The sequence below is a fragment of the Hippoglossus stenolepis genome, chromosome 17 (genome assembly GCF_022539355.2).
Source record: "Hippoglossus stenolepis isolate QCI-W04-F060 chromosome 17, HSTE1.2, whole genome shotgun sequence".
Lineage (NCBI taxonomy): Eukaryota > Metazoa > Chordata > Actinopteri > Pleuronectiformes > Pleuronectidae > Hippoglossus > Hippoglossus stenolepis.
Genome location: NC_061499.1, coordinates 4,871,880 through 4,888,440, shown reverse-complemented (window position 1 = coordinate 4,888,440; position 16,561 = coordinate 4,871,880). Strand labels below are relative to the sequence as shown.

The following is a 16,561-nucleotide window of genomic DNA, read 5'->3' as shown; positions in this document are numbered from 1 at the left end:
GATGTTACTTGGAAAAATAGGAAAAGTAGAAGATTTTTCTTTGTCCCTAAATGACGGAAATGATTTAATGAGTCAAATAATCAGTTTAATCACCTTTTAAATACTTTTTGAGTTTGAGTTGTCGAGTTGAATCAACGCTTTTCTAACAGCCAGTGAATGTGTGGTTACAGCCTGATTAGTTGTCAGTTACTAAAGAGCTGATGAATCAGACAACACTTGATTATTAAGCTCTGCAGTTGATTAAATCTGTTTCGTCTCAAGTTTGGCGAATTTAATTTATGTGCTCCTTTTTATTCTGAAATTCAAGTTCCAAACTAACCCTATAATATCTAAGCAAATTCTATGATGAAGAATGTGAAAAGTTTGGAATGTAGATTTGGGAAATGCCGTAAATTACTTTTTACAAGGGGAGTCAATTTACTAATTGACTCCCATTGTTTCAAATTGTTCTGCTTAATGGCAAATATAATTACCAATAACAATTAAAAAAAAAAAAAAGATTTAATTAATATACTGTTTAGTTCTGCACTGGCTGGTACACACTCGTCAGTGAATCCAGTACGGTGTTGGAGGCTCAGGCCTGCTGGTCAAATGTGGTCAACACAAGTGAACACTTCTGGTATGAATATTGTTTAACATTATTCTGGAAAAGAGCCTAAATTAACGTTTTTCATAAATATTTTACAGAGCATTTCCAGTGTGTCTTTATTCATGGGGGTAATAATGAGTACCATCTAAACTGAGCACTAAAAAGTAGTGAATTTTTTATATTTTAGTCAAGTGATTGGTTAAGGTTCTAAAAGAATGTCTCTAATCTTATTTGTAGTAAAAAAAAAAATGTATAAAAAGATGTATCACTTCACTATATGATGTCATTATGTGACCTCATGGTGACATCATTCCCACCATGTGATCATCTGATCTATAAAGGCTTTGTCTGGTCCTATAAGATGCAGAGATACCTGGAAAATTAATTTTTGATGAAGACTTTCTGATCAATAATTTCCCTTGTCTCTCTTCACTGTCTTTTCTATTTTCTGTAGAATTATAATGGAAAATGTGTTTTTTGTGTGATCATATTTTTCTTGACCTTTTTACTGAACAGTTCCAGAAGCAAATCATCTGGAGACACCCTCCTTAGTCATGATCTCACCAGGTTTGGTGAAAATCCATCTATGCATTGCTGAGTCATTTTGAACACATACACACACACACACACATGGGCAAAAACAAAACCTGGCTTGTGCGACTGTCGGGTCGTTTTATCAAGATAATCCCATTTCTAATGCCTGTTTTTCTATTATTATAAACAAGTGATAACGAGCGTTCATGTGATAAAACACAACCTCAGTGATATACTATCAAGAAGCTTCATTTCTGTACAGGAGAAGTGTTACAGTAAGTGAGCATACGTGTGTACAGCTGCGTACGGGAAAACCAGGCCAAGCTGGTAAAATCACAGCTGAATAGGTGTGTGAGAGAGAGACAGACACTGAGTGTGTGTCTGTGTGTGTGTGTGTGTGTGTGTGTGTGTGTGGCTCTATCACCGTCTCCTCTCCCCACCACAGACAGGTGATTAATAAACATTAAACAATCCCTCCTCTCTCAAACACACCGGAATCTGACGGGAAGAGCAGCATATGTTTGCCTGCAGGCACAGGGAGAGATGGAGAGCAGCCCCGCTGAGTGTCAGATAGAGGGAGAGAATAGGGGAGAGGGTGGGGTGAGGAGGAGGGGGAGGAGGGGGAGGAGGGAGAGGTAGAGGAGGGGAGGGTGGTTAGGTTACAGAGAGGGAGATGAAGGGATGAGGGGGGGGAATTGACACAGGAGGGTAATGAGATGGGAGGAGAGAAAGGGGAGATACGGCAGGTAGAAGTGATGTGTGAGGGCGTGCGAGCAGGCGACACGTGTATGTGTGCAGTCCCTGGAAACACGTAATTGTGTTGAGTATCTCGTCGTGGTTAAATAAAGCAAACGACCGCATGAGAGGTCAGAGAAATGCATGATGGGATGTGTGGGAACCGAGGTGTGTGGCCTGTTGGGGCCCTCTCCCAGGTATACAGTGTTCAGGGCTGCAGCTGTGATGCCTGTGGTCTCCCGGGCCCCTGCTGGAGACCCCGCGTGCGGAGAGAGGGGCCCTGATTTTCTTGAGAGGCCCCTTGGGGTGCAAACAGCAGATTTGTCACACGCACTGTGTGTGTCTGTGTGTGTCTGTGTGTGTGTGTGGGTCTAGTGTTCAGGGTCTTGTGTTGGCAAGAAGCTGGATTCCTTCGAGCTCCGGAGCTGAACCTGCCCTCATTAAGTGTTTAAAAGCATAAATTGATTAATTGATTATTCGGTCGAAAGAAAATTAATCAACAGCAGCTTTAATGAGCAATTAAGTCGTTTATCAAGCAAAAATACCAAACACGAGCTGGTTTGTGTGGATCTGCTGCTATTCTCAATTAAACTGTTATTTTAAGTCAAATAGCTTTTAAATACGAGACAATTAGAAGATGTCAACTCTGTTCTTAGATTATTTCTTTGCCTGGTCAATGGGTCAGTTTAGTATTATTACAAATCAAAGAATTGGACTAATTGGACGTTTTGACGCAAGATGTTGAATTATAAAATGACCAAAATGAATTTTTGTACCACATTTTACGTTTCTCTCAAAACTTAAAATTTCAGACTCAGTGATTCTTTAGGGAAAAAATTTAAAATATTAAAAAATGTATGACACTCAAACTGATAGTTGTGTTGAATCAATACTACATTCACTGGTTTATATCTGTTTTATTTTCTCGTAAATAAATAAAAAAAATGTAATTGAGGGACACACAGAATTTGGTTCCCGGACATTTGTCATCGTTTCCTGACATTTTATGAGCTGAGCAATTAATCGCTCAATCAATTAGAAAAATCAATCAATACTGAAATTAAGCGTTAGCTGCTGGCCTGGTCGTGACCTTCCTGTTGAAGGGAGAATAGACTTCGCCTCCAGGAGTCAATAAAAAAATATCATTACTGTGACACAGACACAGACGAGTGGAAGCATCACAATAAAAGAAAAATAGATTAGTTTAGTTTTTTTGTTTTGTTTATATTATTCTGATATTTTAGATCAAAACATAAAATCACTCATGTCACTTCTTAATTCTTTTAATAATATATTACATTTATGCCGTAATACAATAATAATAATAACAACAGTAATAACATTAATAATAAACAGACACAGAAAGTACAAAATGATTTGTGTTTTTTAAGTTACCAACACGCCAGTACTTCAAAATAAAATAAAAACAAATCTCCTTTAGCTGCCTTTAACTCCCCCTTACCTCCCCCCCCCTGCCCCACCCCGCTGCCAGAGAACCCAGAGAACTCAATTTCCCATGACCACCCACTAAGAACAACTACATATGGAAGCTATGCTCGTCCGATCAGTTGGAGTTAAAATCCTCCCACAGTTCCAGAGGAGTGAAGAGCAGGGTCGTTCTCCGGGATATGGCTCAGGATGCTTCCCAAGATGAGTTCAGTCCAGAGAAATGTTGAAGTGTGTGTGTCTGTGTGTGTGTGTGTGTGTCTGTGTGTGTGTGTGTGATGAAGGCAGGGGCTCCTAAAACACAGGTGAAGGTGACGTATTCAAGGTGACCTAAGTAAATTAAAAAAAAGGGGTAAAAACCACTGGAACCTTTCTGCCGTATGTTGGAACTCCTCCTGATGTTTCGCAGACGCCATCGTGACACAAACCAGCTACTGAAGAAGAGAGGTCCATGCGTCAGTTTGAGTGAGGTGGCTGTTGACACATATTACAGTACAGATATCATCATCGTCGTCGTCTTCGTCGTTCAAGCCCCGCCTCCTTGATGAGAGGGACCGCGGGGGCTTCTGGGAGGTAAAAGTCTCAGTTTTTATCCCGAGGGCAAAGGTTAAGACGCAGAGGGGCCACGAGTCAGTCTTCCCCTCCCTCTTTTCTCTTCCTTTCTGCCTCTCCATCCTTCCGTCCATCTAACCGCACATCGGTTCACCCCCACCCCCCGCCCCTCTCTATTTGCGGTGCTTCATCTCCTTGTCGTGGTGGCTCTTCCCTCCGCCCTCTCCCTTGTCCAGCATTTTGATGGCCTCCATCAGGTAGCTCTGGAAGGCGGACAGCGCGGCGCAGATGGCGGGGGCTCCGAAGCCGTGGGTGAGCAGGCTGAAGTGGGTGAGGCTTCCCTGGACGCCGGGCTCCAGACACGGGTTGGGTCGGCTGCCGCCCAGCGGGGAGCGGTCCTGGGACATGAGGTCCACAAACTCCTTACAGACCTCCCTGAGAAGAAGAGTAAAAAGCAGCTTGTTAGTTGTTATTTTGGTGATGGTGAGGTTTATTTTGAGGGGCCCCAGGCAAAAGGGACCTGGGGGGCCATGGGGTGTTAGGAGGTTTGTGGCCATGGTGTCGTTGCAGTACTCCTGTCCATAGTCAATCATAGAATTTAAGATTTGTGTGTACAAAGATAATCAGCCGTTTTTGGGGGCCCCCTCTTTGCTCGGGGCCCAAGATTCAAAATTTGAAATGCACTTGAAGGAAACCGTTTAAACTGCCAAACACGCAACAAGGTACAGGAGTATATATGTCAACTATTTCCATTCAGCAATTTTTGGAAATCTCATAGGTGCGACTCTCAAAAAGGAGAAATAGAAAGAAATGTTTACATTATGAATTTAAATTGAAATGAAACGAAATTGGTAGTTTATTAAAAGACTATAATGTAGTTTTTGCTCATTGAGCAAAAAATCTGCACATTTTTCCTCCTATTTTAAGAGAATAGGAAACTTTGTCTTGTTCGTCAGAGAACTGAAGCATTTAAATGCATTTCTCCTCAAATACTGAGCTGCTGCAAGAAAAGCCTCATAAAAATTAATAAAACTCGGCCGGAAACAGTTGATTCAAGTCCTTTTTCAAACATAAATGCAAAGATTTAATTCATTCAACTTCTCAAATCTGTGAAATGAGGGATTCTCCCATGTGCTGAATGTATAATCCTGTGGTTTTGAGCAGCTGGTCCGACCACAACTGGAATTTGATGATGTCACCTTCGGCTACATGGTTGAAATTCTTTCCTTTTTTTTTATTGAGGATTGATGGACAAAACAATCAATTGATTATTTGAGAGAATAATCAATGGACTAAAGAGAAGAGCTGCAGCTGTGGGTGTGCAGAGGGGGGATGGGGGGGACACACTCACTTGGTGGCGAGGAGCATGCTGCGCCGTGTTGGGAGCTGCTCGGGCTCACTCTGCCTGCACAGATACTCAGCTGTGGCTCTGGCTGGAAACTCTGTCTCACACACGTAGCCGAAGTCCCGCGCCAGATGGACGGCCTCACCTGGAGAACGAGGAGGAGGAGGAGGAGGAGGAGGAGGAGGGAGAGGGAGGAGGAAGAGGAGGAGGAAGAGGAAGAGAGTGAGACTGTGACTAAAGCAGGAACACCAACCAGTACAATAAAGGCACTGTGTTAGTCAGACAGAAAAAATGCAGCTACTGCTTCAGTGGTTTTAAGAGTCAAGGGGCCAATTGGTCTGTTTGGCTTTTAAATCCAATAATTACAAAATGCTTTTTAAATGATACACAATCGGCTGGTGCAGCTTCCCGGGTCGGGTCGGGTCAGGAGACGAGCTCGGCAGCCATTTCTCTCACTTTCACTACTCAAACAGTTCACCGCTCTTTGGCTTTTGTGAGGCAGCCTCGGCTTTTTTCAAACGACACCCTGCACTTGTGTTTGCACACGCACGCACCCACGCAGCCATCACCGCTCTGACTGTTTATTCATGTTTGCTCATGCGAGGATATTTCTATGTGAATATGTGTCTCTATCTGTCAGGATATATGCAGGTCACTGTGTGTGTGTGTGTGTGTGTGTGTGTGTGTGTGTGTGTGTGTGTGTGTGTGTGTGTGTGTGTATCCCTACCCTCCACTAGAGATGTTAGGAGAGTGACGTTGGCTGCCTTGCGTCGCCCGGCGGGCAGGTTGAGGCCAATCTTCTCCAGACGCTCTCTCAGACAGCGGCCACCATTCTTTGACTTTGCCCTGAGGGGGGGCAGGGAGACAGAGAGAGCAGTTTTTAGGAGATGGTCCGTGTGTGTGTGTGTGTGTGTGTGTGTGTGTGTGTGTGTGTGTGTGTGTGTGTGTGTGTGTGTGTGTGTGTTTTACTCTGTGTCTGTTTCGCTTTATGGGTTTTTGGTGTGCGTGTGTGTGTGTGTGTGCCTGTATTTGTCTGGATTATGTGTATGGTGAGGAATGTGTGTGATTGTGTGTGTGAGAAGATAAATCCTCCCTATGTTCCCTGTCAGAACTGATAGTATCTTGTATTTTTTTATTTTCATCTCCTTTAGTTGGTCTCATTCATGTGTTTATTCTTCCTTCACATTTAGTAAATTTAGCAAATATTAAATTTTAATAAAAAAGTATGAAGACTGTATAGTTCCTGCGTAGAAAATGTTATCAAGTAGAAAAACAGCAGCATTATCAGCTGAGGGGTTTTATACTAATACATTAATGTAATGTAAGAATATTTTATCCTAATAGATTATTTCACTGTGGTAGCTGGAGCTAATTTAACCTATTTATATACAGATGAGTGGTTTATCAACCACAATAACAAATATTAACAAACCAATCATGTATTTTATATGATAAATCTTTATTTTCAAAGTAAGCAGAAACTAGTTATAGCTGTAAAGAGCAATTTAATATAAAGTTATTGTTTATAAGATTTACTTCCCTAAATATGTTTTACTTACGTTCCCTTAAAGTGATTCAGCCTGAAACCAGAATCATAAAGTTGTGTTCTTGCCCTGAAGCTGTGTTTAATTACACCACACAACTTCTCCTGTGATTTAGTCCCATGATGCACATTAGGTCCTCAGCCCTCATGGCCCTACAGTTCAGGGGCTCTTATTCTGAAAAGATTTATTCAAAATCCAATGAAAGGGTGTGTTGTATTTATAGACTTCAGTTTATAATTTTTATATCATTACATTAAGGAAATTACTTTTCAACTAAACTAGTGTTGTACTGTCGCCCAGAGCTAAGACTACATTTCCCATAAACCCGTAGTTCTTGTCCATCATTTTCCACTTTTCTGAAGAGGATAAATGTTGGATATAAAGAATAAAAACTCCTGAACATTTATTTTTTTTAGTTCTCATATCATGGACTTCACTTCAAATCGTGTTATTTATTGTAAGTGTGATCACATGGTTAAAATGTTAAATTAGAGCCGTTGTAACTTAAATCTTAAAGAGTTTGCTGAGTTGCTGTAAAACTGAGTTAAGTAAGTTATTTAAGGGACTGGTTCTTTCAGTATCACATGTTACTGCGATAGTTCAAACAATGTCAGATCCTTCCCTTCTTTTATTCACTACTTTATAGAAGCCTCAATTAGTCACTTTCAAGTATTTCATGAGAAAAACTAATATATCAGAGAGTTAAAGACAGAAAAGTGTGGGGATCATGTTTGTGTTTGAGTGTAGATTCTTGATGCTCCATCTCTAAACCTGCACCCCACCCTCTGGTTCCCCGGCTCACCTGCGGAGGACTCCACCCAGCAGAGAGGCGTTGAGGCACTCGGGCGGGGAGAGGCGCCGCTGCACCTCCCCGACCGTCACCTTGTATTTGGAGGTGGAGCTGAGCAGCGACAGGCGACCGGGCACCGAGCAGAAGACCTCGGCCGGGTTGGACACCAACCCGATACCGAAGCCATCCTTCCCCATGGAGAGGGCTGAGAGGGACGAGCCGTTCAGCTTGGACGGGATGGGAACTGATGATGGAGAGAGGAAGAAAGTTTCAGCTTATTTACACACTTTGACATGAATAATAGGAAAATCCAAGCTATGGAAAGTTACACAGCAACAAAGAGAGGGATGCAGAGAGGAATAAAAAGGAGGTAAATAATAAATAAAGCTCATCAATTCTAAACATATGTCTGGTGCAATGACAATAGTGTTGTGTGAATGACTGTGTGACAGCGTTCCTCCTCCTCCTCCTCCTCCTGATTAATCTATTCAGCGTCATGTCCTCCCCCGTGTCGACAGCTCTAATTCTGGAGAGCTGCTTGTTGATTCTGTTGCCTAAACTGCAGCTTGTTACATTTCAGCTGCGCATTCTCAAATAGCCTCATTTCACACCTGCAGGAGCTCAATTTGCACTCACTTGTCTGCACTGGGCGAAACTTTTAAGAGCAGTGCGTTTCTCTGCTTCTGCAAAAAGGGGGAATAACTGTTTTGTGAAGCCTTTTTTTTATTTTAACAAGTTTAAGTCTTGGAGTAAAAATGGTCTGAAGCATCTCAGGGAATTTTTTTGTTGTTGAATGGCAACTTGCAGCAAGGTTAGACCATTAAAACATATAAAATATACAATATAATAGTGCAACATACAAAGGTAGGTTGTATTATAGATAATTGAATAATATATAATAGTAATAAATACAGTTTTCCGATGAGCTGGCACAGAGACAAGTGTCTGTTTATCTTTTCCTTTTCCATCCTGGTCATATCATCTTTTAAAGTGGTTGTTTGTGTTGATGAAATTAGATTTGGATTCATCAAATACCACAAATCCACTTAATCAATGAATTCCATGTTTTTGTGTCTCATACACCAGTCAAAGATTTTCCATTAATTCCTGTGTTATGGACGATAAAGTTTTGAATCTTGAAGGAATCAAACGCTTTGTTTATTTGATCAGGATCTTATTCCCTCAATGGCTCAAAGATGAAGCTCGTATGAAGTTCATATGAGTTAATAAAAAATATTTAGCTATTTATACAAAATAAATAACAAAATACTGTCTCTTTTTAGTTTTTCAGTATCTGTGTTGTCCAGTCATTTTTTGTTTTAATGGTTATTTTCATTATTAAATTTCTGACTTTACTCCTATGCAATTAATTGGAATAATGTTCGTTGACCTTAAAACATTTATGAATTATATTTTTAAAATCTAATCTTTCTTTCTTTCACAGCTTTCACCAGCTGAAGAAACAGTACAATAAAAAAAGAATTAGATTTTTGAATATTGTGATGACTAGATGACTAGAGATCAAATGGGAAAATATTTAAGACAAAGAAAAAACTTTATGTTTAGGGCGACATCAGAAACAAAAAGCTAAATCTAAAGTAAAAGACATTGTTCCTGGTCCGTGTCTTATAAAACATTGATTTTCTCATGTGGATGAATCAGCCCTAATCAGGTTCAGGGAATTAATTTATCCAATAATAGTGTTTTCAATGATATCGTGTGTAATAATATTTTGTAGTATTTGTATAAGAAGATGCAACACGTGTTCCTCTCTCCTTCCAGTCCTGACCAGTCTGTCATCCTCCCTCTCCTGTCTCTAAAAAGACATTTTATCTGTGTCCCTGTGCTCTGAGACGCCGGCTCTCCCCTCACACGCTGTGGGTGGCGGGCGGCCTCTTTGCGACGCCCTGCCGCGCAGCACAGATTCCCCCCCCACCACCCAAAACTGAATAAAATCTCCTAAAATCCCTTCGTTCCCCAGCAGCCGATGATGGAGGCCACAGAGCAGCAGAGCTTCCTCCAAAGCTCGCTCTCTCTCTCTCAATCTCTCTTTTCTCCCTCTCTCCTTTGTCAGCTGTCTGCCCCTCCTTCTCTCTCACTCTCTTTTCTTCTCTTTCTCTTATCATCTCTCTCTTGTGCCTCCCACTCTTCACCCCCCCCCACCCCACCCCACTCCACACTTTCCCTTTTTCTATATTCTGTCTCGTTCTCTTTCTCCTTATTGGATTTTCTTATTCACGAGGGCTTTAGGTTTGCTCTGCTATCTCGCTTGCTGTATGTGAGAGCTTGCCGGGGTAATTGATCAATTCTGAGCGTTTGGCAAACAAGTGGAATCCCTGTCACTTCATCAAATGACTGCTGGTTTGCGGATTCGTGCTCAAAACGCACAGCGCTGCTCCTCGGGGGACTTGACTCGGAGAATCACATCCTTGTTTTGGTGAAAACTTTGTGACACGAAGGGGTTTCGAGCCGCTGAAGTGTTTGGATGGAGGGAAATGTTTTTGAATCAGGAGGCAAAAATGTGAATGGATGCTGTTCACGTGGAGTTTGAATTGATAAATCAGAGAATAAATAGTAATAGTTGTTTAGAAGCTCTTCATTTAAAAGGGGAATTTAAAAGCAGGAGAGATAGAAAGTATTCTGTGGCACAGCAGGTGTCGTCTTTAGCTGGATTCAGAGCAAATCTTCACTTATTCCCTGCACCGCTCCACTCCCCAGCAGGAAGGCCTATCAGGGGTTTTCTTTTTTTGGGGCTGAGTGAGATTTGCACAGTATCAAACTGCACCAGCTCCAAATCCAACATGAATTTTCTAATCGTGCCCCTGTGTCTTCTGCCACTCACACTCGGTAATATGAGAGTGATCACACTCCGCAAATTTCCCCACAACTCCTCTTTTATCATGTTCCCCTCCCTTTTATGCTTTGCCCCACTTCCCTCTCCTCTCCACTCTAATCCCTCTCTCTTCCACACTCTCTCACACACACACACACACACACACACACACACACACACACACACACACACACACATACACACTCATGCACACACACTCATGCACACTCGCTCTCATATGACCATGAACAGTTCATTAAGAATGTGTGCCTTTGGGGTGAAGTCTGCAGCTGAGTGTTAGAGGACTTCTTGACTTCAAATGAAATAGCAAAACAGAATTATTTATAGTGTGTGTGAGTGTGTGTGTGTGTGTGTGTGTGTGTGTGTGTGTGTGTGTGTGTGTAACAGTGAGAGAGACTGGTGTTGGAGAGCCCCTAAACACAAAACCCCCTTCAGCACATATAGCACAATTATATAGGTGCACACTTAGACACAAACGCACACATACACACTCCATCTTTCTGTTCTCTCTTTCTATCTCTCTCTCTCTCTCTCACACACACACACACACACACACACACACACACACACACACACACACACACACACACACACACACACACACACACACACATACACAGACACACACAGCTCTCCCACCTCTTACCTTTTTTAATGACAGAGTGGTCGAGGATGCCCAGGGCTGATCCTTCCTCCATTCCCTGTGTGTCAGACAGACAGACAGTCACTATCATTTATCAACTGGACTCTTGCAGCAAACACACACACACACACACACACTGTCCCTCTCTCTCACACACACACACACACACACACACACACACACACACACACACACACACTGTCTCTCTCTCACACACACACAAAGCTCTTCTTCCTCTCAGGCCAATGCAATGATGGAAGGTCCAACATTTAGTTTTTTCTTTCTTTCTCGCCTCACAGCAAACACGAACACTCTCCATATCCACGTAAATAATACGATCTGCTGCTGAAGTCGAATAATAAAAGTGGTAAATGATGGACGTTTTGACATATTATTTAACATTGTATACAGTTTAATCACATGTCTTACACGGCTCGACAGAAAGAATTGTGTTAACGAAAGCATCAGCAGGTTTAAATTCTTAAAAATACATAAATGGATAGTTCTGTGTTATTTGGAGTTTTCATGTAGTAAAAATGTTTGTTAATAAATCATATTTTAACAAGAAATTGCCTTTTTTAAAGCTCTCATTGCTTTAAATGTACTTAAAGCACCAAACAGTAACTACAATTCAAGAGACACTGTCATGATTAACACTTTAAAATATCTAGAAAAAAGGGCTCGTTTACGTTTTTTCTATTATGGAACATGTACAAAGAAAATGGCCTTAAATGTAAATCTCAACAATGACAAAGAGCCAGTGGAGCTGAGTGAGTCAAAGACTGAATTAAACCCATCGCAGTTTATTTGATCTTTTCATTCAGGGGGAATAAAAGCTTCTTGCAGGGCGATGCTCGGATGTCTCCTTTGTGCTGAATTTATAAGAGGGTTCAAACGCGTAGGATATAATCCATTAATCAAATAAAAGGTCCTTGTCGAGTGGGAGCGTTTAACAGTAACATGCCCGGGTTGACTCTTTGCCTGGCGCCGCTCTCACACGTTTCTTTTCCCATTAATGACCGTGCACATCAATTGGTCTCGGTGTGTTTTCTCTTTCTGTTCCTGCGAGGAGGCAACAAACAGCGTCTGCAGCTGCACCTGCTGCAGGGGAGCTGCTGCTGCTGCTGCTGCTGCTGCTGCTGCTGCTGACTGTTCAATAAGCCACGCGAACTATTCTTCTTCTCCCCCACCACCACCACCCCCGAAAAACAAAAAGAGAGAAAAGGCTGCAGAATCACTTTGTGTCTGCGAGTGTAACACTGAGGGGGGGAATGCAAAGTGGCATGTGACCAAATCACCACTTTTGTAAAAAATTGCAGTTTTTATATTTTGGAAAATGCAGGATTTTGTTTTTATTTGGCTGCAGCTCATCTATATTATCAAGGCATTAAGTTAAAAAAATGTTTAAAACTAATTATTGGTCCAAATAAAAACAAAACACTAAAACTGTCACATCATGTTCGAAATACAAATTTCCACGATATTCGAAATTAAACTTGATATTTAACCTTCATTATATGAACAGGTTAACGAGATAAACTGGTCATTTTTTTTGAGAAATATGGGAACTAATATTCTAATTATATTTAACTTCATTTTAAAAATTCTGGACTGAAAGAAAAACGTTTCTCATTCCTGTTTTGGTGTCTGACACCGGGGAAGGGGAATTTATATAAAATAGACTTAAGGCCTGCAGGTGATGTTTAAAAATGTAAATGTCAAAATTGGTGAAAATTATAAATAAAATATAGCACTTTTCTTTTTAAAAAAACCCCCAGCAAATTACATGTTATTAAAGAGTGATATTTGTGTATTAACTCCTGAATGAAGATAATTAAATAGAATTTGCCTTGAGGCCTTGTTGCCACGTATGATTTAAACAGGTGTATTTTAACGATTTTACAATAATAACCAATAATAATAAAGGATCCAATAGATAATAATCGAACAAGTATATATTTTTTTCCATTAATACTTTGTGGATCATGTGCCGAGTGACTTTTACGCACGGTCTCTGCAGCGCGTAAAACCTCCAAGCAACAACAGAAAATAGAAAAGTCAAGTCACCTGAAGATCCTCCAGGCCGTGATGTCCCAGGTGCATCCCGAGGGGACCGTCCCCCAGCGCGGCAGCCCCTTCCCCGAGACCGTGGAGCAGTCGGGGCACGGCTGCGTACTCCCGCCGGTGGTCGAGGCTGAGCGCCCGGTGAGACTGTGACAGGAGCCCCCCATCCTCGGAGCGCGACCTCTGCGAGTGCCACGCCGCTTGCTGGTGCTGGTGGAGGGAGTTGATGGAGGTGTAAGGGTCTGACAGGTGGGAATACGCCGAGTCCTGGCTCTGGGAGTATGGCAGGGAGGACTGGGGATAGGGGGGAGGGAAGTACGGAGGCTGGAAGTCAGAGGCCGGGGTGTGGCAGAGCGGGGGAGCCGAGGAGTAGGCGGCCTGGTTCAGGGAGGAGAGCTGGGAGAGGCGCCCACTCGGCGAAGAGCCGCTAAGTCCGTCGGCGCGGTCCTGGAAGAGAAGGAGAAAGTTTGATTTTTATATCAGGAGCTTCCAAGATCTTCATGGAACAATTCATTCAACCAAATGTCACACAGAGTCCAAAATGAAAATAATCTGTCATGTTGCTTGTTCGGGATTAGAAAATAAAGCAAAATAATGTGATTTAATTTAAGAGAAACTAGCAGAAGTCTTAATTAAACGCATTTTTCCTCTTTATTAGACCGTTGGAAAATAGCAGCGGTGCTTGAAGTGATGCGCGGTGACAGGAGGCGCCGTTGGCATCGCCGCTGAACAGTGTCAGAAAGGTCACGGCCACCAAGGAGCTGCACAAAGGACAGGTAATGCACAACAATAACACGTCGCTCCAACAAGGGGGTGGGGGGGTCCATCTGTAAATAATATGCCACCCTGTCAACACACACAGACACACGCGCTGACCCCCCCACCCACCCACCACCACTGAGAGTGAAAGGGGAAAAACGGCTCATTCGTGTTGGCAAGGCGCAGGAAAACAAATTGTTATTTTGACTTCACAAGTTTGAACCCTCGTGTAACAGCCGTGGAAGAGTGGATGTGTGTGTGTGTGTGTGTGTGTGTGTGTGTGTGTGTGTGTGTGTGTGTGTGTGTGTGTGTGTGTGTGTGTGTGTGTGTGGAAACTCCAGCCTACATTTGTGCTCACACACATCCTGCTCAAATTGGATTTTTTTTTTTTTTTCTTTCTGAAAGCTGGGTCACCCAAAATCAATGGTGTCGTGGTGGAACAATGTCCATTATGTGTTGCGAGGCAAAGCGGGCCGCTGCCAGGTTCAAACGCGCACAGACACTTGGCACAGACACACGCGTAATTGTCATCCAACGTCCAAACTGTGCAGGGTTGTGTCGCTAATTTAATCCCAAGCAAGTTTGAAGTTATAATCCAATGCGTAAAGCACAGCGCGTCCTCTGGGATCCTGCGTGTCAGGAGTTTGTGCAGCGAGTGGACACTTCACTGTCAGTGGGTCTCACTCGCTGTGACACGGTGCAGACAAAGACCATCTCCGCGGCAGTAAACTCACTGTCAGACCGGCTGACACTTCGGATTCTGCCGGAGACAAACCAGACGCACCAGAGATACATTTAACTTTACGCGTAAAACACATAATAATGATGATAATAATAATAATAATTATCACCAAGGATTATTATTCTCCACAGGCTGACAGTTGGTGCCACAGGTCCACAAATGCACCACATTCATCAAATCCTTAATTACGCAATTTAATTACGAGGAGCCGTTTTTCCCACTCGTGAAATTATGCATTTGTCTGAGTTATTCTAGTAATTCCTCCAGATGAACTTCTTCCCAAAAACTGACATACATGAGGGATATGAACACAAATCAGCACAACACATAAATCCTCTCATCAAACTCACCATAGCCGAATAGGTGTGGATTAACATCTGGACAACTCTGGATGTCCCCAAATGTGAAATGTATTCAACAGGAACGCGCAGGTTTTCCAGCGACTGAACGATGTGACCAAATTCTCCCCGAGATGTAAATCCAGGCTGTTTTAACGGTCCATTAAACTCAAGCGTTGTTATTTACTTTCCCTTTTCCTCGCTCTTTTACGCACAGATGACAAGATGCTGCTGCTGCTGCTGCTGCTGCCAGACACACACACTCACACACACGCGCGCACAGCACAGTCCTCCAGCCTCTCCATGAGCGCACTACTTATAGGTTTTGCGCGCAGCCGGCAGAATGAGGGGAGGGGTCGAGAGGGCCCAGTTCTCTTAAAGAGATATAATCATCCATTTACCGGTTGTTAATTCATACAAACACCGCACTTTTATGTTTTTGTACTATTTTAAATATACTGGCACTGGATTATACAGAACTCAGGGTTTTACGCACCAAGTTACACGGATTTTTCTGTGTTTTTATGCGTTTACTTCACAAATATCGTATTAAAATCCTATTATTTAATTTAATTTTAAACATATCAAATAATATTCTCTAATGTCTGAGGTATAGACCAACTAGTTAAGCCCATTTTGTCTTTTTTACGCACAAACATTCACGTTGTTCTGCCAAAGATCTTGAGTTTCTTAGTTTTAAACAAATGTTTCACCTGCTGAGATCCACACTGAATCACTGACAGGTTAAATTACAGACAAGTTTATTATTGTGTGGATTCTAAGTCTGAAAACAAACCATGTGCAGTGTTTTACTTCTATACAACAGACCTACACCTACTGAAATAAACGTATATATTTATACCCCATTTAAAAACAGAAAACTCAAGATTTTTTCGTTTACCTGTAAAATGTCAGTCTTGGATCGTGATTTCCAGAGCATAGTGGTGGCAGGTGAAGCTGATGGTGCTGCAGGGTGACGGGGGTTAAGGTGACGCAGTGGATGGAGGCTGAAGGTGCAGAGAGGAGTGAGTTAGTTTGAGACGATGCATGAGTTTGTATGGATGAGTCAGAGAGAAAAGAGACGGCTGTTTGGGGAGGGGGGAGGGGGGGTAAAACCGAAAGGAGAGGAGGGCGGGAGGTGACAGGAGTTGAGGTGGGGGTTGATTAAAAAAAAAAACTTGGACTAAAGAATCAGGGATGAAGTGATGAAGAAGAAGAAGAAACGTGGAGAGGCCCGAGATAAACACCAGGATCCCAGATGTTAAGAAACTGTCTTCATCGTCCTTTTGAATTCAGATATTTTTTTACTAATTCTTCTCAATTTAAAGTCAAGATTTCCAACCTGAAAAAATCCTCAAAATTTGACAGAAAAACTATAAATTACATTTAGGGATATTTTTGCTTGGAGACGTTTCAAACTCAATTAAGCAATTTACTTTCAGACTTAACTTAATGTCCTTGGGGAAAGATTAATAATAATAATAATTTTCTTTGTGGATATTTTGTTGGGTTTTAATAATCAGTTTAAATTTAATAAAGTAACCAAACTAGTTTAAAAAACGATAAAACTGCAGAGATCTGTGCGCAGGGGAAGAGAAGATCAGGAACTTCAGCCAGCATCAAGTC

At 42.1% G+C, this 16,561-nt stretch overlaps 1 protein-coding gene across 2 annotated transcripts; it reads right to left on the bottom strand.

The window, feature by feature from the left end:
• Positions 1–3,349: 3,349 nt before the first annotated feature.
• Positions 3,350–15,981, bottom strand: tfap2e (transcription factor AP-2 epsilon). 2 transcript variants are annotated; one of them, XM_035183036.2, is made up of 7 exons: positions 15,837–15,981; positions 13,100–13,543; positions 11,036–11,090; positions 7,548–7,779; positions 5,929–6,047; positions 5,208–5,346; positions 3,350–4,291 (listed from the first exon to the last, which is right to left on the bottom strand). In XM_035183036.2, exons 1-7 carry the CDS (start codon positions 15,873–15,875, stop codon positions 4,030–4,032), a joined length of 1,290 nt encoding a protein of 429 aa, XP_035038927.2. In that variant the 5' UTR covers positions 15,876–15,981; the 3' UTR covers positions 3,350–4,029. The 2 variants fall into 2 exon arrangements, with proteins under 2 accessions (XP_035038927.2, XP_035038928.2); XM_035183037.2 differs by lacking the exon at positions 15,837–15,981 and adding an exon at positions 14,948–15,231 and having other exon boundaries at positions 3,351–4,291.
• Positions 15,982–16,561: the final 580 nt, after the last annotated feature.